Below are 26598 nucleotides of genomic sequence, written 5' to 3'. Positions count from 1 at the left end.
TTCCCCAGCTGTCCTTTCTCTTTTGCCACTTCTGGCTTCTTCCCTGCCCTTCCCCTTTGGAAGCTGACCGTCCCTGGCTGCCACTGTGGCATTTGTAGCAGTCTGCCTACGCCTTCCCACTCAGCCCTTTCCAAAACACAGCTCTTCTCTGCTGTGCTTTTTGTTCTTTCCCGATACCCATTTGTTTGTTGCAGGAGGAGACAAATTCCAGCCAGCTCTCCCTTCGAAGGACAAGCCATGCCTCTCCTCCTCCACTGCCCCCGGGGCAGCTTTTTTACCACAAAGCACCCCTTGTTGTCATGGCTGCATCTGGGAAAGTTAGAGGCCGTGGGTGGTTGTACCAGGCTTTGATGGGTGGGCTCCCTTTATAATGGCCGTATGTGGGAAACGTTCATTTAATCCTGCAAGACATGGCTTTTTTAGGTGACCGGGAGCTTAGACCCACCAAAACCTTGTTGGGTGTGTTGGGCAGGCTTTTTGGAGAACTTGCAATAGTTAATGTGGAGCTCAGCCTTGGTGCTCGTAGGCAGCAGGCTCTGCGGGGCAAGGCCTGGCTTTGCCCGCCTGTTTGTATTGAATGCAATACAGTGAGCCTCTATTCTTGGTTGGGACAATTAGGTTCTATGGCAATATGAGTAATTAATAATAATAATGGGGCCACTTCTATGGATGGGCTGTTAGAAATAATTTCCTTCTGCCAGTTGCTTCTCTAGAATGTGGTTTTGAACTCAGAGACCTTGAAAGAGATAATCAAAACACAAGCAGCTGTCACAAACCTTTAACTCTGTTTATGTAGGCAAGGGTGGAAATTCCCAAAACTGAATTGCCTAATGGCTCACTGGTTTGTGTATGTCTTGTTGCAAAACCTAGATCTTATACAATGGATTGTCCGTTGGTTAAAGACCATTCTCAGTACAAGCAGGTTTCAACCACAGGTATTTCTTCTAAGGGAAAAAAAAGAGCAAAATCATGCAAAGCAAACCAATGATCCTCTATGGCTCTGCACCTGATTCACATAGAGTGCACAGTGTCACTGTGTGGAGTGAACTGTGATGGGTACTTCATTTCTTTGCTGCCAGGGTGATCCAGCTGCTATAGCTGCAAGAGGTGGCTTCTTGTCTACAGATGTCGTGTACGAGATGGTGACGGCTTTGAATTCTGCCTTCACCCACACAGGCAGCTTGGGCCTAAAAGGAAGATACAGCATTTGGTTGCTTTGACACGTTGCAGTCCTTCAACAGCCATTCTTCATCCCCTTCACAGTAGGGGCGGTGTCTTGGACACAGGTTGCCATTTAGATAAACCTAGCATATGATGGTTGCACTGTGTAGGGAGAAATGTGACACTTGTCCACCTGCCCACAGGGTTCGTCAAGGTCTGAAGACTCCGTCTCTCCCTCTTCTGTCCATCTTCTTCCCCCCACCTACAGGAAGCTAGTCTAGAGGCCTTCAGAAGCCTCTTCCACAACATTCTCTGTAGCCTTTGTCAGAGCTCTGCCAAAAAAAAGGATTAGCAGCTCCTAAACTTAAGAATACCTATCCAAAACGTACTTTGTCCTTCCAAATTGTTGCATAATAATAATTAAAAAGACCCACCACCAAACATATTCAATGAATGCAAACCTGCTTTATTCAGGAAGCTGTTGACATTATGGTGAAGATGAGTATGGTTGGTAAGGTCACATCATCATTAAGGCTTTTGGAGTACTGGGCTCCCAGTAAGCAATTCAAGAATGCAAGCAACCTCAGTAGATTGTTGCCAATGAAGAAGATAGACATTACCAAATCTATTTTTCAATGTCTGTTCTATTTCCATGCTGGTAACCATAGCAATTACACTACAGTTTTGCAGTTTTAACCTTTCAATCACCAAAACCTCTTTTGGTGACCAGTTTATTTTTAGAAAGAGCATGCTGTGGCCTGCAGCCAAAGTCACTGGTACTAATACAGAACAAGATTTTGTCTGTTCTCAAAAGGTATAAAGAGCCAGGTACAGCAAGTTTATTTTTTGATAAACAGATTGGTTTCTGTGACAGTACAGTAAGAATTATGATCTGCATTCACTGCTGCACCTCTGCCGAAGACAACAGAATTATGCTAGCAGAAAATTTGGCTGTTCGTAGTGTTAAGTCACACAACTCTAATAGCAACTGTCATGATGCTGTTCCCAGAACTACAAGGTGTTTGGATGGGAAGACTTGGCAGCTGAAGCAAGCTCTGGTGACTCAGTGGGCAATGCTTTGCCTCCTGAGTCAGAAGTGAATGGGGGCTCCTGCAGTGCAGTTTGATTTTTTTTTTTTGTAAACTTGATGTCAAGATAGTTACTTCTGATGATGAGTCCACTCTTTAGTATTGAACTATGTGTTTCACTACTATACCACTCTCTCCTCTGGGGGGAAAAAAAAAAAAAAAAAGACCAACCCTAGAAAAAACAATTGAAGAAAGGGATTGATGGGTGAGAATGGGTACGTTGTTTCTGTTCAGCATTGTCCGCATATTTCAGGGGTGAAGTGATTTCTGCTTAGAAGGAGCTGGTTTGCAGAGACATGGGAGCCTGTATGACCTCTGTAGGTGTGACAAATACAAAGCAGCTTCCAAAATCAAGCCTATCATCTTCTGAGAAGCCTATGGGGAGAAGGACCACATTACTCTGTGCCTGTTCCCTACTGCTTTGTCCCTGGCTGTCTACATTTACAGAGATGGTAGGAAAGATTAATCACCTTTGCAATATTAATCTCTCAGTCAAATTTGGTCATAATTAGCCAGAAGATTCCAAGTTATTAGAAAAGGGGAGACTTTAAGAGCCCATAGGAAACAGGCTAAGACTTGTGGCATCTTGTTTATGGATAGTTAGAAATTGACTTTACACCTAAAGTTCCCCTATAGAACTCTTCTAGAAGAAAGACTGTTTAAAGCAACATTAAATTAGCAAACAAGTACATGGTCCTGGGCTACTTGCTCTCAGTGTCCCTGTCTGAGCAGAGGGTTGGACCAGATGACCTCCAGAGGTCCCTTCCAGCCTCAACCATTCTGTGATTCAGTGACTCTAAGTAAAGGAGTTCATAAAACCGACTTTAAAACTCCAGGTGTACTTGTGAAATCCACAAAGGATATTTTCTTCTCCATTTGAATTCCCTTTTATCCCTAAAGATAAAATAAAGGAAAGCAAAACGAGATCAGATTTCTAGAAGGAGCATCTCACCACGAAAGGCTGCACAACAGATTATCCAATACCAGAATTAGCTTCATAACCCTGTGGACAACTTCCTGAACTAGCTGAAACTGGAATATAGGTGTTGAATGAGAACATTACATTAATTTGGTTTTGTATGTATTATTTCAGTGCTAAAGGTCACAGCCTTTGTTTAACCATACCTTTGATGGAATGTGCTGGGCTTCTTATTTCTCTGAGCTTTATCCAGTAATAAGTATAATCTAAATAACGAAACTTCTCCATATGCAGGCCTGTGATCTCATAGTAACAGACAACATTAAGAGGTTAGATAGATACTCATGGAACAGCAGGTCTCCAAAAATGTACATCCTTTCCACCAAGCTGCACGGGATTGCATGTGCCATGTCTGCAAACAGCGATCTTCTACAGCATCTGTGAACAGTAACCTGCCAGGACCAGAGGGAGAGAAAACAGCGTTGGTTCTCGTAACAACAGGAGCTCCAGATTCCAAATTGCTCATGAGTTGGCCAATTTATAATTGGTTTTTAAAATAACTACTGAAATACATTTTTAATATAAAACTTTTTAACTGCATAATAAGCTTGTAGAGTTTAAGATGATGTTATCAACCCTTTCCCTCAAAAGCAAACAGCAACAAATAAACAGCAAATCCCCTGTCCTTTCTGTCTCTAGGTATAGGAGTTTAAATAAGTATATAAGGATCATTAAGAATCGAATGGGATGGCTTCTCAAACAATCACAAATGTATATATTTATTTACAGCAATCATTCCTGTTAGTGATCACAATAATTTCTGTTGTAAAGTAGAAATTAAGCTTGCATCTCTAACTGGTTGAAATGAAACACTTTCAAAATTAAGATTAAAATAATTTAAAGTAGTTTGCAGTATTTCCTTTAAATTCCAGTGGAAGCCTGTTATTTCCTAGAAGTTGTCGCAATTTTATCTACATATCTATGTCATTCAGCATGGTAGGTTTTTGCTTCCTTTGTAATGGGGGTAAAGTTGTTTGACAAAACATTGAGGAAAAAAAGCTTGCACTTACTATTTTTTTTCCTCAAATTATTAATAATGATTTGTATCTTATGTAACATTTTTTGTTTGTTTTGGCTGTAATTACATAAAATATTTGTGAAATATTTTTCATGTCTGTAAATATTTTTGTGACTTATGAATTACCATGAACTGCATTGCAAGATTTCATTTTTTTTATGATAGTCCTTACAAGAGCTGCAGATAATCATGCTTTGTGCTGGATCCAATGGAGGACTAGAAGGCAGCAGAAAAACAGTTGTAATTTACAGCTAGTGAATTGGACTGCCTCTGTTAGCATCACACTATATTGTTTCGTATAAGCTAAAGTTCTTGTCCAAACTAATCTCATCAGTTACTGTAGGATTTATAATATTGACATTTTAGTAAGGCATTTCTGCACAAATATTACAATTCTGCATAGTGCTATATACATATAATAATTACCCTGGCTTGAAAAAGTCTTGTTCATAATTTATGAATTACACTCACATTCCCACAAGCTCTGAATATTGAAGTAGTTTATTATAGGTATACACAGACAATCACGAAGAAGCTCATTTTTAATTCATATGGTTTCAGGATTGCATAAAGTGACAATTTTTAGTGCCAAACATACAATGAAACGATCTGGGGAATATGCCTACCTGCATGTATGAAAACTGATGGTGTCTATAGGTGCACCAACAAATGCCTCCCTGAAAGCAAAGCCACTGGGCTGCTGTTAGGTCTGGGCCACCTGCCTTCCAAATGAAATGAGGTCTAGAGAGCTACTGAATTTTGATGGCATTTTTTCTAGAGAGCACCTCAGGATAAGAGACTTATTTGAAGAAAAATGTTCTAAGAGAACCAGGCTGACCCAGATTTTCTGCACAATTGGGGTTTACAGGAATTAATTTACAGCAGTCTGAAGAGACCAGGTATTCTCACACTCCCTGAAGTCCCACCGTGTGAGAACAGGGATAATTAAGCCTGAAGTCATATAAATTATTCCTGTTGTTGTTTCACTGGAATAAAGGATTACTGCCTTTACCTATTGATCTTCCCTTTTCTGCTTCTCACTGTCTACCAATGATTGCCTGATTGCTCCTTAATGCAGTTTTGGAAAACATGATGAAAAGCAAAGTCTAAAGTCTTCAGACTTACTTTGTCACAGAGTTCTAGTAATATTGTGTGGAAAAGAGAAATGCAGGAGATCCATTTTTTATGGGCTTGACGTAACAACAGGATCTGATGAGAGAAAGAAGAAATACAGCACAGGAAAAAGGAAAGGAGGTAGGTCTTGAAGGACAGGAATGTCCTTTGGCTATTACAGGGGAGCCCTGTGGGTTCTGAATTGTCTAAAAAGCTACAGATTGGTCCTAATCAATGTTCAAGAAGTTATTTCTCTATCTCACACCATCTTTACACTGGAGCTGGCAACTACCCTTTGATCTGGATCTTTCCACTGCTATGCCAAATAAAAAGCAGGTGGTTTTGAGACCTTTACATAGTGTTACCTAGTTCAGCTGTGTGTCCCTAATGGCTGGGCCAGCTCAGTATAGGCCAGCTGACAGCACAGGAGCTGTGATTAAGGGTATGTTTTGGGTCAGGGTCTGCTGTGTTTGTTCTGGAGTTTTTTGATGTTCCAGAGAGCCTAATAATAGTAATAATCCTGCCATGCTTGCAGTCAAGAGATCAGACAAGCTAACTCCCGGCTCCCTGCCCTACTCCTCTGCTGGACTTTAACCTCTTTATGCTGCAGTGTCAGGGAGCAGCTTTGCACAGTATTGGCTCATTGAACAGGTGAAAATGGGTTTTCACTAGCATGATGGGTTGTGAGTTTTGCTGTCCCTTGCAGGGAAGGTTGTTGAGGCTGCTTGTTTTTTGAGAAGGTAGTGCTGCTTTTTTAGTAACCTGGGTTGTGAAGACCAATTTGCCCCCAATAGAAGAAGAGGGGATACCTGAGAAGAGGGATGATGCTGGGTTTTGCTCACAGAGGGGTAAGTGCTAGAGCAGTAGGGGTTAGCTGGGTGGGATATGCATAGAGGAGCCTGCTGAGCACCCAACTAGGGAGTCTTTTCAGGGCTGTGGGTTGAGCTTACCTTAGGAAACATTGTACTTTTCTTAATACATATTTATCTGGATTCATGTCACTTCCAATGTGGTCAGAAATATTCTATGTGTATGCTTCAGAATTGTGGGAATTTAGCTGCGTGCCTTGTCTGGGTAAAATGTGCTGCTTTTGCTGACGTGTTCTGAAAGATATCAGAATCTTCTCAGTTGTGTTTGGATAAATAAGGTTTCAAATAGTGCTCATTCTGCATTTCTGCAATTTCAGTAGCTTAACTGTGGAAATATAACTGAGGTAGGAACTGAGCTTCTGCAGTCCTTTTTACTGAGGTTTCGTGAGAAGTGGTGAACTCAGCATGACTTTTATGTCCGGTGACATTTAGAAAAGTCTTCAGTTTTTTTTTTTTTTTTTCCTCTTTAAACTGGTAGCTCAAGCACATTTGCTGTGGATTCCATGCAGTTCTAAGCATGAATGCTAAAACATCATTTTTTTTTCTGCTCTCTTATCTGACAGGGAGGAGAGGTGGCAATGGAAGAGGAAAAGACCTATTAACTCAGCGCAAAATTAGACCTTTGTTATTTTGTCTGCAGTCTTGGTTGATCCCATCATCTAACCAAGGGTCAGATGGGGTAGAACTGCGACAGGGATTAATTTTACTGCTTGCTAGCTAATAACTTTGCATCTGATACTTCTGTGTGTCAGATAGTACATTAATTTGAATATTCATAGCCCTTTACAAGAGAGTGAATCTATGAAACTAAATATTTTGATGGCTTAGTCTTTCCTGCTTGTTTTCCTTTCTGTATGGTATTTTTCTTCTTGCCTTAATCCTACAGATAAGGCTTCTTTATTCAGTCAGGCATTGGATGAGTTGGTCAAAGATCTTGGTTAGTTTAATGTTCAGCTTTTTGGGTGTGGTATTGTACACCTCTCCTTGTCTGAATGAGAATTTGGATGCAGTTCTTGCAGTCCATGATGGATGGATAAGAGATTTCAAATGATACTTCAGGATGAAAAGTCCGTCAAAGTCACAAACCGGTCTTGTTTCTATGTATCGACTTTCTATATTATGTGTAGTATTAATACACTTGTTTCTACATGACTATTTAAATATGTAAGTCTTGCGTTAATGGCAAGTCATGATGGTCTCTCCAAAAGAAAGTGGATGGTTGCTTACAAGTATTTTAAGAGTTATTGTCTTCCTGCAAAACTCTGTATTGAGACTCTGATTAAATGTATGTACTCAAGAGACTGTATTCTGCAATCACATTGACACACATTTTTATTAAATGATTAATTGTTGATTAGACAGGATATTCTTCATAAAGTGATACTACCAGATTATGACTTTGTCTTGTGATCCCTTAATTAAAGCTGTGTTTTAGACTAGTCCATAGCAAAGCTCAAAACTTCATTCTTGTCCTTATGACTTACCTATATACACAAGGCATTCATGTTATGCTTCAAACTACAAATAAAAGTGTGAAATGTGATTGTTCTTCCAAACTATTTAGACTGAAATATCATTGGGCACGATCAAGACCATATATACTGGAGTCTTGAGTTGAATGTTGTTTTATCTTGTTTTCACTTCTGTTGCAGCAAGTTTTGCTAAACACTGTTTAGAAGGAATCATAGAATTTAAAGTTATCTTTTTGAATCCCAGACTTGCTAAAACTTCATCTGTGTTTATTGCATTGTCTGCATTTTTTCCTGCCTCTGAAAAGGTGAGAGGAGAGATCACCTGGTCAATGCCAGCCTGTCACTGTTTGAAAATGCAGAATTCATTTGTAGCTTGAAAGGACTCAAAGAAAAAAGTGGTTTTGTTTTTGCCTTTTTTTTTTTTTCTTAGTTGTAGCTGTGTCCCAAAGCTCAGTGGCTGAGATTAAAGGAACTCCTTCACTCCTTCTTGCATGAGTGCAGAAGCGTGCCCTCAAAACAAGGCATGCTGTGACTGCTAACAGAACTGTGTTTAACAGGAAAAAAAATCTTTTTCATGTTTTGCTTCAATTGTCTCTTTTGGTTTAAGGAAGGTGTGTCCTTTTTTCAAAATTGTAATGCCCCATATCTGGCCTATAATTTTTCCTCTAACGATCACAGAAGAAACACTTCTTTATTTTTATTTTAAATCATTGATATTTGCTGATGTATGATGTGCTGTCTATCCATATTTTCTGCTATGTAGCTTTAGTCTCTGATTTATTTGTCTTCTGTAGCTCTGTCACTTATTTACAATTACTAGGCTTTTCTTTTTCAAGTGTTTGGAGTAAATTTGAGAAAACCGCATCATGCACAGCTGTCTAGACTTTCAAAAATATTTCTTTGGCTTGTATTCAGAGACTACTGCAATGACAAACTTATGGGATTCTCTTGGAAGAGAAAACATTTATTTGCTGGCAATCCTTCTATATGCAAAACCACTTAAAATTGTATCCAGTTTCTTAAGGTCTTATAGAAATAAGTTACTTCATTAAGACAAGAAACATCAAGGTGAGTGGGATGGGGCAGATGATCACAAGGCTTCTCTTGTTGGATTCCTCTTATTTAGGTTATTTAAAAAAATGTTATCCAGCATTAAAGCTGGAGGTCTAGGCTACATTGATAACCTGTCAAATAACTTGTCACATTGCAACATCACTTGCTTTTGCTATGAGTTATTTTTTTTCTGCTATTTTGCTATGCATTTTTTTTTTTTTTTTTGGTAAGGAAACACTTCAGTTTAACTGTGCTTTGCTACACACATTAAATATTTTAAATCCCTCATTGAAAGAGATTCAGATTACATGACAGTGAAGTATTATTTTTGCTTTAATAGATAATGCCTTGTAAGATGAACTTACCTTGCACGTTTGGGAGAGATGTTCTTCAGACCTCTGAGGAATCTTGTCATCTTCCTTTCAGTTGTTTTCACAAAGCCTTTCTTTGTCTCCAGTAACCCTGGTGCTGCCTGATGAATAGCATACCTCATAGCATATCATCAGCAATCAGTTCTGACAAATACTGTTTGGTCACTTTCCTCCCCAACACCCTCAGGTACTGCTCTGCTATTCCTTGTTTGAGACTGTGAGCTCCCTGGAGCAGAGGACACCTTGGCCTGTGGGATACTGGGCATTGACTAAAAGGCCAGTAGCTGCTACTGCCATATGGGTAACACCTCACTAAATGTAGGACTCCTATCCTGATGAAGTCAAAGGCAAACCTCCTTTTGTCTTAAGCTGGGCTAAGATTTCATTCCCAGTGTCTGAGTAACCAATTCTTGTTTTTGTCTGCAATAGCCCTATATAATATAATGAAATCTTGGGTTCCTCTTGCTGGCATGTAGCCCTTGGGGCTCCCTCCGTACCTCATGGAGGGAGAGGAACAGGCTGAGAGGCAGTCGAACTGCAAGAGGACACTTCTGGAAGTACCACCACTGAGAGGAGCTACTGGCTTGTTTAGGTTGGACAACAGACTTCTGGATAGCTTAATGTTAGGGAAGAGATATTCTATCCAAAGTAGCTCCACCATTCAGATTTGCTTATGGCTGGGTGAAAAAATATTGTAGAGTTAAAGGCTAAAAAACACTTATTGTTTGCATAGTCTGATGTTGTGAGCAAGTGCTGGAACATAACTCTCCTGTTAGCTCTGTGCTGAACCCCACAGTTTGCACCTGGCTCATGGGTACCTTCCAAAAAGGCATCCAGTCTGGATTTGAAGGCATCAAGAGGACTCAACATTTCTTTGGCAATTAATTTGAATAGTTAACTCCATCTGTTATTTAAAAAATATGTAACTAATTTCATGTTTGCATGTGCTTGGTTTTAAATTCCAGCTGGTGGTTCTTCTTTATGTTTTTCTCTGCTTGAAAAAATATCCCAAAGGATGTGGAAATTTCTGCCTGAGGTGATTTTTTTTTAGATGTCATAGTCAAGTCACCTGGCAGTCTTCTTTCATCTGCTGAACAGAGTGAGCTGCTTACTTTCAGTGCTGAGTTTTCATATAACCCTGAGACTACTGTAATTCTCTGCATCCTCACTAAATTTTCAGTGTCTCGTAAAAGAAACTGACTACTGGAACTCTCAGTTAATTCACTATCTGGTAACTAACACCTTGCTTGGAAAGAAAGAAAATGTTTTTTGCTCCCTAATTCCTTCCTATACATCTGAGGACTGTACTTACTCTCTTCTGACATGGAGTTGTATTGAGAATTGCACTGAGTTGCTTATCCTTTACCATTTCTCATTAACTTTCAGAGCTTTTGTAGTTATCTACATCACTTATTTAATAAATAAAGAAAAGAATAGCATCAGGCCTGGCCTTTGTTAAGGAGCAACTTTAGATGAGAGCTAAATCTATGCAGTTTCTGGTCCTCAGTAGAAAATGGTGGCCAAGGACTCATGAAAAAAGCATATTTGACCCTGCGTTTTATCTTTTGTGTATCATGATATTGCATAACTCTAGGCAGATAATACCTAGATAATGCTGTAAAATTAGGAAATAAAAGGATTTTGACAGGCAAATTCTGGAAAATTTAAATATCTCTTCAGAAGAAAGAAGTGGGAAAACAACTGTTGTATATCTTTGAGATATAATGGGTTAAATGTAATAGTAAAACCCTTCAAACAACAGCAAGAAAAATACTTATCTCTGTTTTTTATTGCATAGCTGCAGATGAGTTGTTCAGTTTTGTAAAAAACACTGTATTGTAGAGAATTTTAAGGTTGCAAAGTTTATTTTTTAAAAGTATGCGGTGAGTTTTTAAAAGCAAACAAACAAACAAACAAAAAAACCAAACAAAACAACAGACCAAACAACAGCAGTATAATTACCCTCAGTCATATCACCTGAAGTACAATATTCTAAGCTGCTGGACTAAGTTAAGGGGAAAGCAGCTTTTTTGGTACTGATGTCAGGTGGTACTTAACTAACTCTGCTTTAAGATAGGTGTTAATGTATTTGGATGTCAATCTAAAACGTTGAGCAGGAGTTAATTAGGGCTGTTTGAATAGAGGAATTCCTTTCTGGGAATATTGCAGTTCAAGTCAGGGCGGATCTGAACTTTCCTAGAAGTAGAGAAGTGTCAAACTAGCTAATGCTGTAACAGTTAAGTCAATACCAGAGGATCCAAAAGGTCTGGAGTTAAGTATTCTTCAAAATTAGCTGAAATGCCATCCAGAAGGAAGTTCTTGGCGTGCTATGTGAGTAGCCCGGCCATGTAACTATTTCAGGGTGGGCTCTCTGCTGTGCTCTTTCTCTGAGTGGGAAGCCTTGTTTTCAGAGATGGGGTGAAGACTCAAAATGTTCTGGACAGGTTTTGCACTGTGAGCAAGTTTGTTCACAACAGAATTCCATCAGTGCTTGTAAGATGCAAAATATTTTTGTATCTGAACCTTATATTTTTCAAATAAAGTCTGCCAAAGTTGAAAATTGTAGTGTTTGTGTGTACAGTTTCTAAAAATAGCTGTCTCCTATTGTTTTGAGAAGAAATTAATAGGAGAAACAAGACTTGTATTAGGCTTGCATTGAATTTGTTCAGCCTGAAGCCTCAGCACCTGGCTGTTCGTATCTTAGGGAGGTGCAGTGCAGGTTTCAGTCTTCTTTAATGACCTTGATCTGACCAACCCAGGGGGCTAACAGTAAGGTAACTAAGGTGACCAGTGGGATGTTGCCAGAATCTAAGCATAGGGCTCTTGTGAACATTACTGCTAGGTAATAACCTGCCATTATACCTTTACCTAGACTGTCTTCAAGTAAAATCTCAGGGCCTTTCTACAGTTAGGGATTGGAGGGACCAAAAAATGCAGTAGTTAACAGGTGGTGAAAACTCATCTGCATCCTTCTGTTGAGGATGATGGTGTGGATGGTGGCACCTCACTTGGCAGCAGGCACCTCTGAAGCTCCTCTCAGAGCTGATGGTAGTCTGACATCATGCTGGCTCCTGGTGGCATACCATCATTTCAGTGCTACGCATCAGCTGCTGAGCGATGCCATAGGTGCTTGCTTCCCCACAGCTAAACACATTTGATGTTTCTGTTTGACCTCTATGTGGAGCATGATGTAGCTGCTCAGCCCACTGCATTAGCTAAGTGCTTGTGAGCTCATGGTTGCCAATCACACAGCTTTTCCAAGGCTGGACACATTATTGCTCTAATAACCTCCCGAAGGAGATGCTGTTGCTGTTCTGCACTTCACTGGAGGTTGTATGAGCACCATGATGGGGCTATTTTGCTGCTCTCTGCGTAGAGGTTATCTAAATGAGTTACAGGTTGTATGAGCGGGAGGTCTCTCATCTTTGCCATAGGTTGGCATGTCTTCTCGTTTCTACTATCTGCTTGGGAGGGCATGTCTTTTCATCACTGTCGATCACTATTTGCCGTACTATGGCCCATTTGAGTTTTGGTAATAGAATAGAAACTCACTGATGTAAACATTGTGCATGCACGGGACCAGAAGATAGTGTGTGCCCCTTGAATCTTATAGCTGTCCAGCACATGATCTAATAATGAAAAATGTTGACATAACTAGGCTCACAGTTTTTATATGAAAACATCTACATTATGTTAAAATACTTCTTGCAATATTGGAGGAACTGGTAGCTGAGAGATCTCATTTAAAATATATATAAAAAAAGGCAATATAATTGGAAACAAACTGTACATTTGATTTTAACAGAATAAATACATTCATATAGGCAAGCACAGGTGTTAAGTTTGGGATTTTCCTTAAGAAGCTTTTTGTCTTATTCATATTTTTAGGGTTTTTTTTTTAGTAGCATTTTTATTTTTAGTAGAGTTTCACTGTGTAACCCATTACCGATACCCCCATCCAGGTATTTACTCCCAAGAAATGAATGTAGGGTTCCAGGACAATCACCTTTCCTTATATGTTATGAGAAATTTTTGTTGTTATTACAAGAATTTGATCAATATGTATCCTATTTTAAGGGATTTTGTGTGGAGAGGTGTAGGTTGAATTTATGGTATGTTCTTTGACATATAAAGAGGCAGACAGCAATCTGATGCAGGAGGAAGAAAAAGGGGAACACTTCTGTAAGTTGAGTAAACAGTTTTTCTAGGGTAAAAGGCTTGTGGCAGTCATCACTAGCCAAGGCTGATGTGTCCTTAGGCAAGCAGACCACAAACTAACTTGGGCTGCAGGGGATTCCTATTGAGTTATAAGGAAGGCATATAAATCCATTGTGCTTCCAGTCCAGAGACTGGAAAAGAAGGAAAGAAATAGTAGCACAGACAAGGTCTGCTGTTTGGCTTGAGGGGAATTTGCCTGTAAGGGGTGTTAGGTAGAACAATTAATTGTAAAATGATAAGAGCCCTTTGGGAAGATCTTTTCTATGCAGCTGTTTGTATGAGAGCAATTGCTTCCCTGCCATAGTTGCAGGATGGGGTGGAAACAGAAATAAATTTGTATTGTTTGTGAACCTATAAATGTTGTTTATCAATTTGAATAATAGTAATTATATGCTGGGACAGCTCAGGGAAAGAATCCGGCTGGCAGCTGGCTAAGTATCTCTGCATTGAATCTTTTATTTGCAAGGGAATGGGTTAAATGTAATGGTCTATAGTGTTTTACCAATCCAGTAGAATTTATAATTCACTAAAATTGAGTGCTGTTGGTGTGTCTGGGCATCACTACCACTATGCCTCACTCAATGAATGGTAAGTAATGCAGTCATTCTTCCTGCAGCACACCCTGCCTTTATTAGGCACGTTGGATTAGTCTCTGGAGTGGTTAACCTTTTTAACTGCATATTAAATTTAAGTATAATTCTTTAAGGTGTTGTTTTAAATCAAAACCATTGCAGATGTTACCCCCTGGATTTATATGTGGGTACAGTATAGCCCGTGAGTCTAAGATAACTGCCTAATTTGATAACATACAGTGTAGAAACCCTGGTAAGTTTAGATCTCTGTAGCTAATGAGCTTTGCAATCAGACCATAGAAGTTTAAGTCGCGTAAACAAGATGTCTTGTGGGTTTTTGTTTGTTTTGTTTTTAGTCTGGCATTGAAATCTGTCACTGAATTAAACATACAATGTTAACTACAATGCCTCTTCTTACAGCCTGCTAATGGTTATTTCAGCTAAAATGAGATAAAATATTGCTGCTGTTTTGCTTCAGAGAGGATGAAAGCATTTTAATTGAAAACTAATTAGTTATTAGTTCCTGGTGTCATGCACTGTTGATTGGTGAGGAATCAAGTGCAGCTGTTTCTCTGTATTTTCAGTCTCTTATTTTCTAGGGGTAAAGGTAGGTCATACAGAAAGTACATATTTAAGATCCAGTAATTTTGCGCGTCTTCTCTAGAATACTACGCCATTTTTTAAATATCTTTCACACACACTACTGCATACATTTAATTACATTCAAAAAAAAAAAAAAAAGGAAAAGATACTCCAAATGCTTATTTCCTGTGTGTGCATATCCATGAAGCAGTCTGATATCTAACAAAGCATCAAAGGGTTTCACTGACAATGCCAACAGGAGATACTTTGATACATCTGTAATTTTATTGTGATAAAGCACGTTCATTTCATAAACTAAGTTTATCTCAAGTGGAAGTAGCATACTTCCTATTCCAGTTTAGTTCAGCTGCAGCAGAAATTGCTTTCCCTTTGTAGAGTTTAGGTTTAACAAAATTTCAGAATATACTGATCCAGTTTTGATTTTGAGAGATGTAATGGTTACTTGATGCTAACAAGAAGTCTTCTGTAGTGTTCTTAAAATAATATGGCTATTTCAATTATTAATAGCACTGTATAGTATATTAGTGATAACATCAGACTGTTTTTTTCCTGCATTTTCTGTCTTTATTTGGATTTTTTTTCTCAAGTGATGCCTTTGTTGCTCGCAGATCGATTTTGCTGAATACAGACTTTCTGTTTCTCTCAGGGTTTCATAAAATCACCAGAAGTGTAGATGCAGCAGTATCTGCATAAATGCTCACTTTCGCCTATATCATAAAATGATTGGCAGCATGAGTAACATGCATACCACCCCAGACTCCTACAGAACAACACTTCTTTAAGCAACAACAACAAATCCTGTTCTGAGTTGTTGAGTAAATTTAGGACATCTCGCTTCCATGGTCTGAAAGACCAGCAGAGAGCAGGGAAGAAAGGCGGCCAGGAAAAAGGAAAGAGCTCAAGGCCTGTTTAGAGACTCTGAGCTTTTTGTAAATGCTTTTGTCTCTTGGGTACAAAGTGTTTCTCCTGTGACCAGGGGCAAATCACAGATTTGTATGTTCAAGATGTAATGCTGCTGAATGTCAAGACTGCTACTGAAGGACCCAGTTGTGCAAGACGAAGTACCCCTTCAGAATTTGGCATGTTTTGATTTTTGACAGCTCATCTATAGTATGGTCCCTGTGATGCTCTCAGAAAGTCTCATTACCAATTGTGTGGTTAGTATTTTTCCTTCTTATAACTGTTACTTGTATAAGCACGTTCTTATTTTCAATGGCATTGTCAGCCTCCACTCTGCTTATGCTGCACCACTCAGAAGAACAAAAAATGGTAGAACTTGCATTTTGAACATGCTGAGAACATGGTTGGTAAGGTCATAGTTTCTAGTTCACTCCCTCGACCTTGCTATGAAGGTGTGCTCCCTGGGTTAATACTGTTTTAATAAATTAATTAAATAGGCTGTTTTAATTTAAGGCCTGACTTGTGCAGAGGATGAGGAAGCCAGGAAGTTGGTTTAAATGTGCCTTCTATCTGGGGTCATGTTCTCAATAATGATCATTAGGTAGTGCAGCCAGGGTCCTGTAGGACTTAGTGTGAAGCAAAAAATCCTGGCTGTGCAGAGATGTTTGTCTGGCAGGTTGACAAAGGCAAATTGGCAACTGAAATTAAGCTGCAGATCTGCAAATATTTGTGATAGAGTAATCTTTTTTTTTTTTTTTTTTTTTTTTTTTTTTTTTTTTTTGTATGGGTTTGGTTGTGTTTGGGAGCATGGTTAGTATTAATAATGTCACTTATATATTAGTTACCTCAAAAGTAGCAGTGCTGCAGCCAGGATCATAACAGATTGTTTATGATTTGAGAAGAGTGACTGCATCTTTATACCTGAATTTTTAGATCATTAGTGCAGCTCAAGACAGAAGACATTTAAAGCATACCGCTTACACAAGCAGTAATTAGTTCCTCTCCAGCAGTTCTTGGGTATTTATTTATTCCAAATGATGTGCAGTCATTGATTTTTTTTTTTTTTTTTTTTTTTTTGCATTTGCTGTCCCATCAGTTTAAATCTTTAAACTTAGGTATAGACAGATGACAATGAAATGTATTTTATTATTGCTTCATAAAGCATGTTTAATAACATTTTTTCTTATTTGGAAAAGTATTTTGGTTATTAAATGATCTTAGGTATGGATGGTATGATATTAAATATGGAACTTGATTATTTGCAAGGCTTTCATTGTCATGGCTGATGTAGCAAAACTACTCAGCTTATGCTTGCTACACTGCTGCACTCAGTAGTATTGCCAAAACAGCCATGTAGTACTGCAAGCTTCTGTGTTAAATTCTGTTGGGACTATTTATCTGCTTAAAGGTTGAGTTTTGTCTAGATCAATGAATCTGCTCAAAGCAGAGTATAAACAGCTACGGAAATAGTGTTAAAGGAGCTGCATGTGAAAAGGTGTATTATAAATTAAGAAAAAAAAAAGGCTTTCCTAATGTGCAATGGTGGGTCACAGAATGGGTCAAACATAAGCATGGTGGTGGCAGAACCTGTATTAGCAGGTTCGTGTGTTGCTCTAAACCTTCGTTCTTCAGGCTATGGTAAAAAACAACCTTTTTAACCCATGAGGACTGTGTGCTGTTGTTAGTGTTATTAAGGTAGAAGTCTATGTCCGTATTAGAGAAGTCTTTGCTCAGTGAGGCTGGGCGGTGAGTTACTTTGTTTTGTATGGTGCTGTGAATCAAGTCAAGTGGAAGGTGACGGGACTGAACAGTGAATGCTTTAGCTGGCTTATAGTTGACTCCCTAATTGGAGCAGGCCATAATAATGCTAATTTTCTCTTTTGGGGTGATAACTATCATTCCTAAGCTGAAAGTCCGCATGTGTCTATGCAGAGGAAATAGCTTGTAACTCATCCATCACCAGTCAGGCACTGGCTTAAAAGGACATAAAGGGAGCCTGAATGCTTCAGATTTGTGTTTAGTTTTGGAGTGGAAAAGCCAGAATCTGTAAAGCTCTTCTTTGAAACATGATTTTGCCTTCTACTAAGTTGTGGAAGATATGAGGGAAATAGTATGTGGAAGTACAACCCCTACTAGTTAAATCTCATCTCTTCTCAGTCTAGTCTACATTGTGCGCCTTTGAAAGTGTAGATGTTTGATTTCTCTAGCTAAGGAGAACAGGACAATTTCTTTTTCATCATGCAGCGCAGTTTCAGTTAACTGGCAAGGTGATAATTGCTCTGAGCAAGGAAATCCCTCTCCTGGGGGGTGGAACATGACACCCTCAGCAGTCCTGCTCCTGGCTGAGGGTACAGTGATTTGAGCTCCCTTCACGTTCTCTGCTTCTGGCCTAGGAGCTGTGTGAAATCTGGTGCTGTGCAGCTTCATGTTTTCCTGGGGAGGCCCTAATAGGTCTGTCTGGTGCTTCTGTTTGTGCATTAGGCAGGAGGTGGTTCCTCTCCCTGGAAGTGGTGGAGCACATCCCATGGTACTTGCCCCAAATCTGCACCTGGGTATGGTGCGTTAGTTGGCAAGGTTTTGTGCTGCTCTTCTGATGCTTTCACAAGCTTCTGCTACCACCAGCACATTGGTTCAGCTCTGTTTGCATGGCTGTACTTCCAAGAAGGGTCTGCACAAAGATCTTCTTTTTCCATTTGTTCCCTGAGACTGTTAACCTCTTCCCAGTGGGAGGAATTCTGCCTTGCTGGGTGATGTCCGTGCTTTCTTCGTCTCCTCTGTGAAAGTGCACCTATTTAAAGCTGTGCCTATGCAAATGGTGTTGGAAGGATAAAACAAAGAGAGGAAGGCATGGCCTGAGTACATGAGGGACAGGAACAAATCTGCTTACAGCTATCTTAAAGAGACTGCCAAGAGCTGTGCTGGTGTTCGTGGTTTTGTATATCCACATGGGGCTAGAGAAATGGAAGAGGGTAAAACAACCACGACAGCCTACCCTGTCTGCAGGTTTTCTATTTCTGTATTTCCTGGATCATTACATAGCCCTGCCGGGATCTCTTTGCTGCTCATCAGACCAGCTGTTTCCTGAATATTCTTCGTATTTGGTTCCATCCTCCTCCAGTTCTCTCACTTGGACGTTTCTCGAGAAGAGCCCTACTCTGTGAGCACTCAGCATGCACTTACAGATTAACCAGTCAGCAGAAATAGCATTTTGTTTGTTTCTGAACGGGTTAGCTCCATAGCATGCAAACAAGGCCAAGGCCTTTATTTTGGAATAGCCCAGTTCCCCTGGTCCTGTGTTTACAGCTGAGGGTTGTCACAAGATTACATGGAGAAATAATACAGCTTCTGTCTCATAGCAACAGCTTCTTCAATGCAGTATGTGTCTCTTTTCTTTTATAGGCTGGCTTCATGTAAAGGAGGAAAATTCAGAGAGAACCTTGCTATTTCTAGTGCTAACAAAAAGTATTTATGTATCCAGTTGTTTAAGCTATTTAGGAAGAAGCTGGTGAACGAACTGTTTAGAGGAGGATGATTAATGTATGCTAACCACATTGTCCAGCTGAAGTTTGTTTCCTGGACTAAAATGTCAATATTATCATCAGCTATGATATTGAAAGGTTGGTATTTCTGTCTTCAGACAATGCACTATTCTTATAATACCAATGTGGCAGATGCAGGGAGGAGGCAGAGGACTCGTGAAGCTCATAACATCTTACCTGTGTGTAAAACTTATTTCATACCTAGTGTTCTGGGAAATAGTGAATGAGATTTTGTCACATATTTCTTATTTTCAATATCCCAAGTGTCTTTATGCCACATAAGTAGGAACGACATACCTGTGGAAGTTGAAAACAGTTCTTAGATAGTAGATAGGGGGATTTGGTTTATAATCTACAGATGGGAGAAGAATTTGTTCATTCAAAACTGCAGATATTGCTTATGTATTTACACTACATAGGGTTTAATTTTTCATTTTAATTATCATTTTAATTTTCGTTTCATTCCATTTTAATTTGTATTTTTTCATTTTATCTCTATCCTAGTTTCAGTGACAGAATGCTACATTACTTTTTAAGCCTTAGCCATAAAGACATAGGAAATCAACTGCCCAAGTACTTCTTCACACCAATGAAGTGGGTACTTGTAGATATCTTAAGGGTCTGATTATTTCAAGGTTGGCCACTCTTTGACCTGTCAGCACTTCAAAACTCTGTCCAAAAATAATCAAGCTACTGAATGTTTGGCCACAAATGATGAAAGTAAAATCCCTGTATGCATCAGATGCTGCAATTTGTGGAGGTAGAAAGAGGCAGAGGGAAGCTGGGCGGAGTTGGTATGGTCTCCATCAGCACCAGCTGGTGGCCTGATTTCAGGAGAAGAGATCAGGTCTGGGGACGGAGCAGCTGTGGGTCTGCAAGAAGGTGGGTGCACACATGAAGCAGCATGCAGGCCTTGGCACAGATCGGTGGGCTACTATGTTTGGCAAGAAGTTCTTCACTTTATTGCTATAAAATTTCACCTTGCCATAAAAAAGTAAAGGTGTATTTGTGCAGGCTGTGTGGGTGCCTGCTGACTGAGCAGTGCTCGTTATGAAATGGCAGAGGCCTAGAGACAAATGTGCAAACCCTTGATTAAACTGATCCTTTGTTCATGCTGTGTGTCTGTGAGCACCTTACGCTGATTTGAAATATTATTTCTGGACATCAGTTTGCTTGTGGGGATTGAGCAGAAAGGGCTGGATGGAGAGGTGATCCTCAGGTGTTTTAAAAGTTTTGTTTGTTTTTAGTTTTGTTTGTTTGCTGCTCTATTCACTAGCTCTGGTTTTGCAACAGTGCTGAGTAATTCTCCAAATAGTTTCTTATAATAGATTCTTTACTGTTTGATATTCTAGGAGGCTTTTTAAACAATACTGGAAATTAATAGGAGATATTAATGACTCATCATCATTGCTAATTTATCTTCACTACAAAAACCGCTCACATTACCTATTTAGGATCCTGGTCACATTCTAACATGCTTTATTGCAGATATCATCTGGAGGATAGACAGAGCAATTATTTGTGCTTGCAGTTATTGCAGGCATATCTCCGAGCTGTTAAGGAGGTGAGAATTGAAGTTGGATGTAATGCTTGGTTGCTGTGGGAACTTTGTGATAAGGATTTTTGAAAAAGAAAACCAAATCTTAACATCTGATGGCAGGGCTAAAAACTTAATTCCAGGCTTATTTGACGGTGGCATTTTAAATCTTATGAGTTGTTTACCAGAACCCCTGACTCTTGTGCAAGGGGCTGGTGTGCCTGCTCTGGTATGAAAGCTGTGAGTGTGAACCCTCCCAGTCACCTGGTGAGAGCAAACACCTACAAATGAAAAGAATCATCAGCCTAGGGGTCAACCCTCTAGCCCCTACAGACAGAGTGGCTGGCTCCTGAATCGTGTGGAAACTTCCAGGTATTGCTATTGCATAATTCAATCCCGAACAAGGATTTCCTGCTGTGTATGGTCCCTGAGACGAGCCTCCAGTTGGATGCTGGGGGGCTGGCCAAGATGCCAGAGTGTGGATTGAATTGCACAACAGCTCCTTTTGGCCCTCTTCAGCTCAGTCTGCTCCTTAGCAATCAGTCAGTCCTGGTGCCTGGGTTGCCTAAATATGCTCTATAGCCTGTATTGGGGCACCCTCCATCCAAGCTCAACAACCTCAAAGCCCTTGATGGTCTCTTGTAATGCTTGCCATCTGCAGAGAGGGGTTTTGACTGCTCATTGCTTTAGTGCCTTTGAGCTGTTAGCCCATAAACCTGACTGAAGGGATGGAGAGAAAGGGTGATTATATCTCTGTCAGTGAATTAATTCTAGAAAACATTTTTCAGCATTAGCTGTTAACAAAATCTTTGCCTTCTGGAAGTAGTTCTCAGCAATATCTCAGAACTGCCTCTTCAGATTATTTCCAAAGTTTCTAGTATAACTTTGTTCTACCCGTAGTTAAACATCAGCAAGACAGCCGCTTATTCTTAGGAGCTTTCATGGTTGCATTAGACAAAATTCAGTGTATCTGAAATCAGGCGTTGATACATGCAGTAAGGAGAACTATGGGCGTAAGTGTTGCAAAAACATTAATACCTTTGGGCTAAATATGAAGACTGAAATCCTTAGTGATCCTTTTTGGAAGATGTGTAACTTTATTTTCTCCATCTGGTGACAACTTCTAATAAAATAAGGGACATTTCATGTTTTTGTCTGTGTAAATACCAACTAACACATAGTGAGAACTACTTTGCTTTACAATTAAAACTTCCTGAGCCTTTCCCCTGCTTACCCCCAATGCCTTCAGATACTGAGCATTTTTAAAAACAGTTATGTATAGTGTCTCCCTCTTCCATTACTTTTCATATATTGTGCCAGTGTGTTTTGTTGTTGGGGCTATAAAATGAACTGCCGCAACACTTTTTGTAGGCTGTTCAGTTGGCTTATTTTGGGTAAGAGATTACATACTTAATTCAGTGCAGCAAACCTGGCCATCAAGGAAAGGTAGTGGAAAGCCCTAGGGCAGATGACACCCTGGGATTTAGTTTGCTGTCTAAATCTGAATATCTGCAACATCTGGGAGTACTTGGATTTTAAGATTTGATACACACCAATATCTTGAAGTAAAAGGCATGAAAAACACAGTAGAGAACTGAAGAGAAAAAAATCTAAATATAGGGTAAATCACATGAGTGTGACTAATCTATTCAAGACTTACATGTTTGGATTATTTCACAGTGACCTTTAGGACACTGAATATTTGAAAATAAAGTTTTGTTATAATTTAGTATACCTAATATACTTCTAGTTTATGCATTAGCAATTCCAAATGAGCTACCTTCTGTTATAACTCAAACAGCCCCTCCCCTTCCATTGTAAAACTTTCACTCTACTTCACCATCCTTTTTTTTTTTTTTTTTTTGAGTTAAGAAAGTATCAGGTAATCTCACATCAATGGTAAAGGGTTTGGTCCAAACTACTCAAAGTCTTGATAGTTTTCATTCAATCCAAGTTTGTGTTGTAAACTGAAATATATATCATGTATATTTGGACATGCATTGATTTGCACCAGCATGTGATGTGCTTTATTTTTGTATGCTGTCAGTTATTTAAAAACCATAAAAAGTTAGATTAAACTTTATAAAATTCTTATTTTCAGGAAGAGTTGTAAAGAAATTGCTGTTATGAAACTGAAGTTCCTAAGTCTTAAATTAAAAAATAACGCTTCTCTTTCTGGAAGTAAATGGGTGTGGACTCTCTAGATCATAACCACACCAGCATTATTATATTTGGAAGCTCTTTGAAACATAAGAGCTTACAACTTTCAGTAAGGTTTCAAAGACCATCACAGTTACAGTAATAGTAATAAATCTATAACAGGTTAGGAAGGAAACGTGATAGCCTTTATTAGACTAAATGAAAAAGTGTTAAAAGCAAACCAGCTTTACAAGATCTAGGCTTTTGCTCTAGTTTGAAACAGGAGCATTAACTTCAAGCAAACTACTGACTCATAATAATTGTCTTGTGTTTGTGTCTTCTCTGAGTGTCCAGTTGTTTTGCAGTAGGGATATTGGCTTATGTGCTTTCTACAAAGCAAGATATTTGTAGCAATATTTCTGGCAATGTTTTTCGCTGGTCAGAGAAAACAAGGAGCTGTGCTATACTCTGTAATGTAGAGTGCCTTCGCATGGCATTGCATTTGATGATGTTGGATGAAGACACATTTTTTTTAAATGTGTAGATTCAATGGATGAAACACTTCACGGCTATGTATATTGTGAGTTTTCTTCGAAAGCGTTCAGTAGAGTTTGATTTCTGTCACTTCCATTACAATACCTGTCAGTGAGGAAGGTAATACATATTATCCATAGACATGTAATAAAGTGGGGAACCCCAGGATTACTCTGAAATAAGGACCCAAAAATTAAATCAAAGATAGCATCAGCAGAAAAGAGTCTTGCCTATAAGTATGTGATGAATCGTGACTAGTGAGAAAGTTTTAGCCTGTGTTATGTTTTTTTTGTAGAGATGACAGGAATACAGATTTTTAAACTTCAGTGATGAATATCTCTGACACAAGTAAATGTAACTTATAAAAGCAAAAAAATGCCATCAAGCCCTTTCTTAAGTTTTTCAAGCTGTAACACAGCAATGTGTAAAAAGCAAATCTTAGAAGAAATTGTTCTTGGATGACAACAGAAATACCTTACCAAAACATTTTGATTCATTTAAAAAAAAAAAAAGTGTCTAAACTTCATGTGTGAAAAAGCATAGATGCAATTGTAGTATGTATTTCACAGAGAAAGAAAGAGGTTAAGCAGCAGCCTATTGGAAAATATGGTTCACTGCTTTTATAGCCTTTGTGCTTAACACATTATGTTGAATATATTTGTGACTCTGTATGACAGTGATAAATGGCTTCTTGGATCAGAGGTCTGGGATAAATCAATAAGGAAACTTCTCCTTCAGTATACTTGTATCTGCTGACACATGGAGAGATAATACTGAATAACAGAGATGAAGAAAAGAATTCCCTAACAACTGGCAAACTCTTGTTTTTATTGAATAGGCAGACAAGTCTTGGAGTTCAAATTTAATTCTAAGCAATTTAGATGCGAAGTAGACAAGTAATCACTTCATGTAACAGCTATCAAGGGTTAGGACCTTTTGCATATTTCTAGAAACAGGAATTCAAGGTAGCTAGTGGAGGCTGGAAAGTTCCTCATGCAAACAATTACCTGTGTCAGCACTTCCTTCTGCACTCAGTAATATGAATAATTTAGTTCTTTGCTAATGTCAGTAAGAACTGTTTTTCAAAGCTGTCTTTACATTAACTTTCTACTATTTATATGGGGGCTTCCGCTCCCCCCCCTTCCCCCGGCACCCCAAAATTGTTTATATAGAACTGAAATCCTTCCTTAATGACAGCACCATAGCAGTACACGAGGCACAGAGAAAGAAGTAGTTGTGAAATGAAGTCCAGTTCCCTTGTTTATTCCCTGAAGTCTTTATGCTAACTCAGAAGCTGTGGCTTCCTTCATATCAGCTCTTTTTTTTTTTTTTATTTGTACATTACTATTCTTGATTGCTTGTGGAAGAAAAAAACACCCTAAAAATATATGAAAATATTTTATTCACAATGATGGAATGCCACTATATTTTTTTGTGAAAGATTCTGCATAGAGTGTTCTTACAGAATTAAGAGTACCAGCTGACAGGTAAAAGTAGGGATACTTAATCTCATTGATGTTTGCTTTTTCCAGCTTCACTGAAACAGCTGGAAATGTGCCATGAGTATAAAACACTGTCACCAAAGCCCAGTATCCCTCTTCATGCAGGAAAAGGAGATGGAAAGTGTGGAAAATGCAGCTTTGTAGTAGAGATGAGAATCTTGCTCAAACCTGAGTAGGTGAATATTGCCTAAGGGAGCAAACATGGTGCCAATGAATCTTTCCATGGTCACAAGCCAGAGGAGTGTGTAACTACACAGTGGAGCTGCTGGAAACGTGATGCTTGTCTCTAGCAGGGTTGTGTTATGAAGTGAATCTAGGTCACCTGTGGAGATGATGTCAGGTCAACTGTCTTCAATATTTTCTTTCCCGGCATATGAGGTTCAGGTAATTCTGCAGCTCAGAGACATAATCCAACTAGAAAGCCTGTTGAATCCAATTATGTTGCATGGGCAAAGGCCACTAAGTTCTCACTCCCCAGTGTTGTCAATGAATCTTGAAAGATATAGTTAAAATATGACTATGTAGATGCAGACTAAACTAGCAACAACCCCTTCTAATAAAATACAGGCAGAGGTCCACCAAGGGAGAGGTAGGTTCTCAATTTCCTGCTCAGAATTTCCAAAATGTGCTCCATCTTTTCCTCTGAGAATGGCTCTGAGGCAAAGCTTTTCTGATTTGAGGGTGGCTAAGCTGAAAACAGGGAAATTAAGGGGCCCACAGACACCACTGTTACAGAGCAGGTTTTCTTTTAGCTTAGCAATGCCAAAGCTGCTGAGAAAGAGGAAACAAGACTGGCTAGATGAGGATTAAGTCAGGGACTAAGGAGAGCAATCCCATCTCTAAACTAGTAGCCCCAGGCTAATGGCAGGATGGCAGTGACATGGTGATGAAGAAATAGGGTGTAATAATTAGTACTTCTTGTAACACATCTCACTGCACTGAAAGTGTCTTCCCAGAACGTTGCATTTTGAAATGGAGAACTATTAATCTATGAAGAATATATTTATAAAAATAATAATTAAAAAATGGGTATTCTTCAGAGAAGGACTGCCCAGTGACTTTACTCCTGGGTGTCAGGGTGATGGTAAGCATCACAAGGTATTTGGACAGGTTTCTAAGAAAGGAGTGAGAGGACCCAGTAGTTGAGGTCTCTTACCCATATTCGTAGCACAGTGAATCTGGAAGTTCTGGAAACAAAATACAGGTAGTAACTGTTTTGCTGTGCCCTCGATGAGGGGCAGAAGGGAATAAGCAGTCATTCTTTGAGAAATAGAAGGGAAGTGAAACCGAATGGAGTGCTCTTTAAGCATGAAGATCAAGGAAAAAAAAATCAAACATGGTATACACATTTCTGCATTAATATCAGGAAACTGACAGGAAAAATAGGGGAACTAAATGCTTATCTTAAAAAGATGTTGATTATAATATACATCCTAAAGTTGGTAGGACGATGACAGCTGTGGGGATAATATAGTATTAAAGTACAGGGAAAGACAGGCTTAGCAGATGGGGAAACTGTTGCATGATAAAGCTTAAAGTCAGGTCAGATTAGCAGCTTGTCATAAGTAACAAAATCCCCATGAGTTTAGACTATAGGCATAGAAAAGGAAAGTATGGTAGTATGACTATATCATCAGTGTGGTTACACCAACAGTAACACCATGAGAAAGATGGGAAGGATTGTAGAGGGATGAGGTGCAACAGTCATGGGAGAGAGAGGTCTTTAATATCCATCTGGATTGCGTGCGTATCATAGTGGGTTGGAATACTGAAAAGCTTCAGACACAGTGACCAATTCACAGACAATTAGAGGATTCATAAGAGGGCAGGCAGCAGCTGGTTCCTGAGCTGTGTATGCAGAGGGGTTTCAAAATGTCATGGCAGAAAGGCTGTCCTGTAATAGTGTACAGAAATACAGCATCTCTCCAGG

The 26598-nt window shown here is 39.2% G+C and overlaps 1 protein-coding gene across 14 annotated transcripts in view; it reads left to right on the top strand.

Moving 5' to 3' along the window:
* Nucleotides 1–26598, top strand: part of BICD1 (BICD cargo adaptor 1) — a 174539-nt gene that overhangs the window by 13909 nt on the left and 134032 nt on the right. The window contains exons 1-2 of one of the 14 annotated variants that reach the window (XM_072039376.1): nt 5737–5801; nt 5895–6010. The exons of 9 other annotated variants lie outside the window; for them this stretch is intronic. Coding sequence is in view for 2 of the 5 variants with exons in the window: in XM_072039413.1 (XP_071895514.1) it covers nt 3463–3612 (150 nt within the window). In the remaining 3 variants the exon portion in view is untranslated. 4 more of the 14 variants (XM_072039413.1, XM_072039380.1, XM_072039373.1 and 1 more) reach the window with 4 other exon arrangements.

This window comes from Anas platyrhynchos, chromosome 1 (genome assembly GCF_047663525.1).
Source record: "Anas platyrhynchos isolate ZD024472 breed Pekin duck chromosome 1, IASCAAS_PekinDuck_T2T, whole genome shotgun sequence".
In the NCBI taxonomy this organism is placed as follows: Eukaryota; Metazoa; Chordata; class Aves; order Anseriformes; family Anatidae; genus Anas; species Anas platyrhynchos.
Note: the sequence above shows the minus strand (reverse complement) of the source record. Positions and strands in the feature narration are given on the sequence as shown.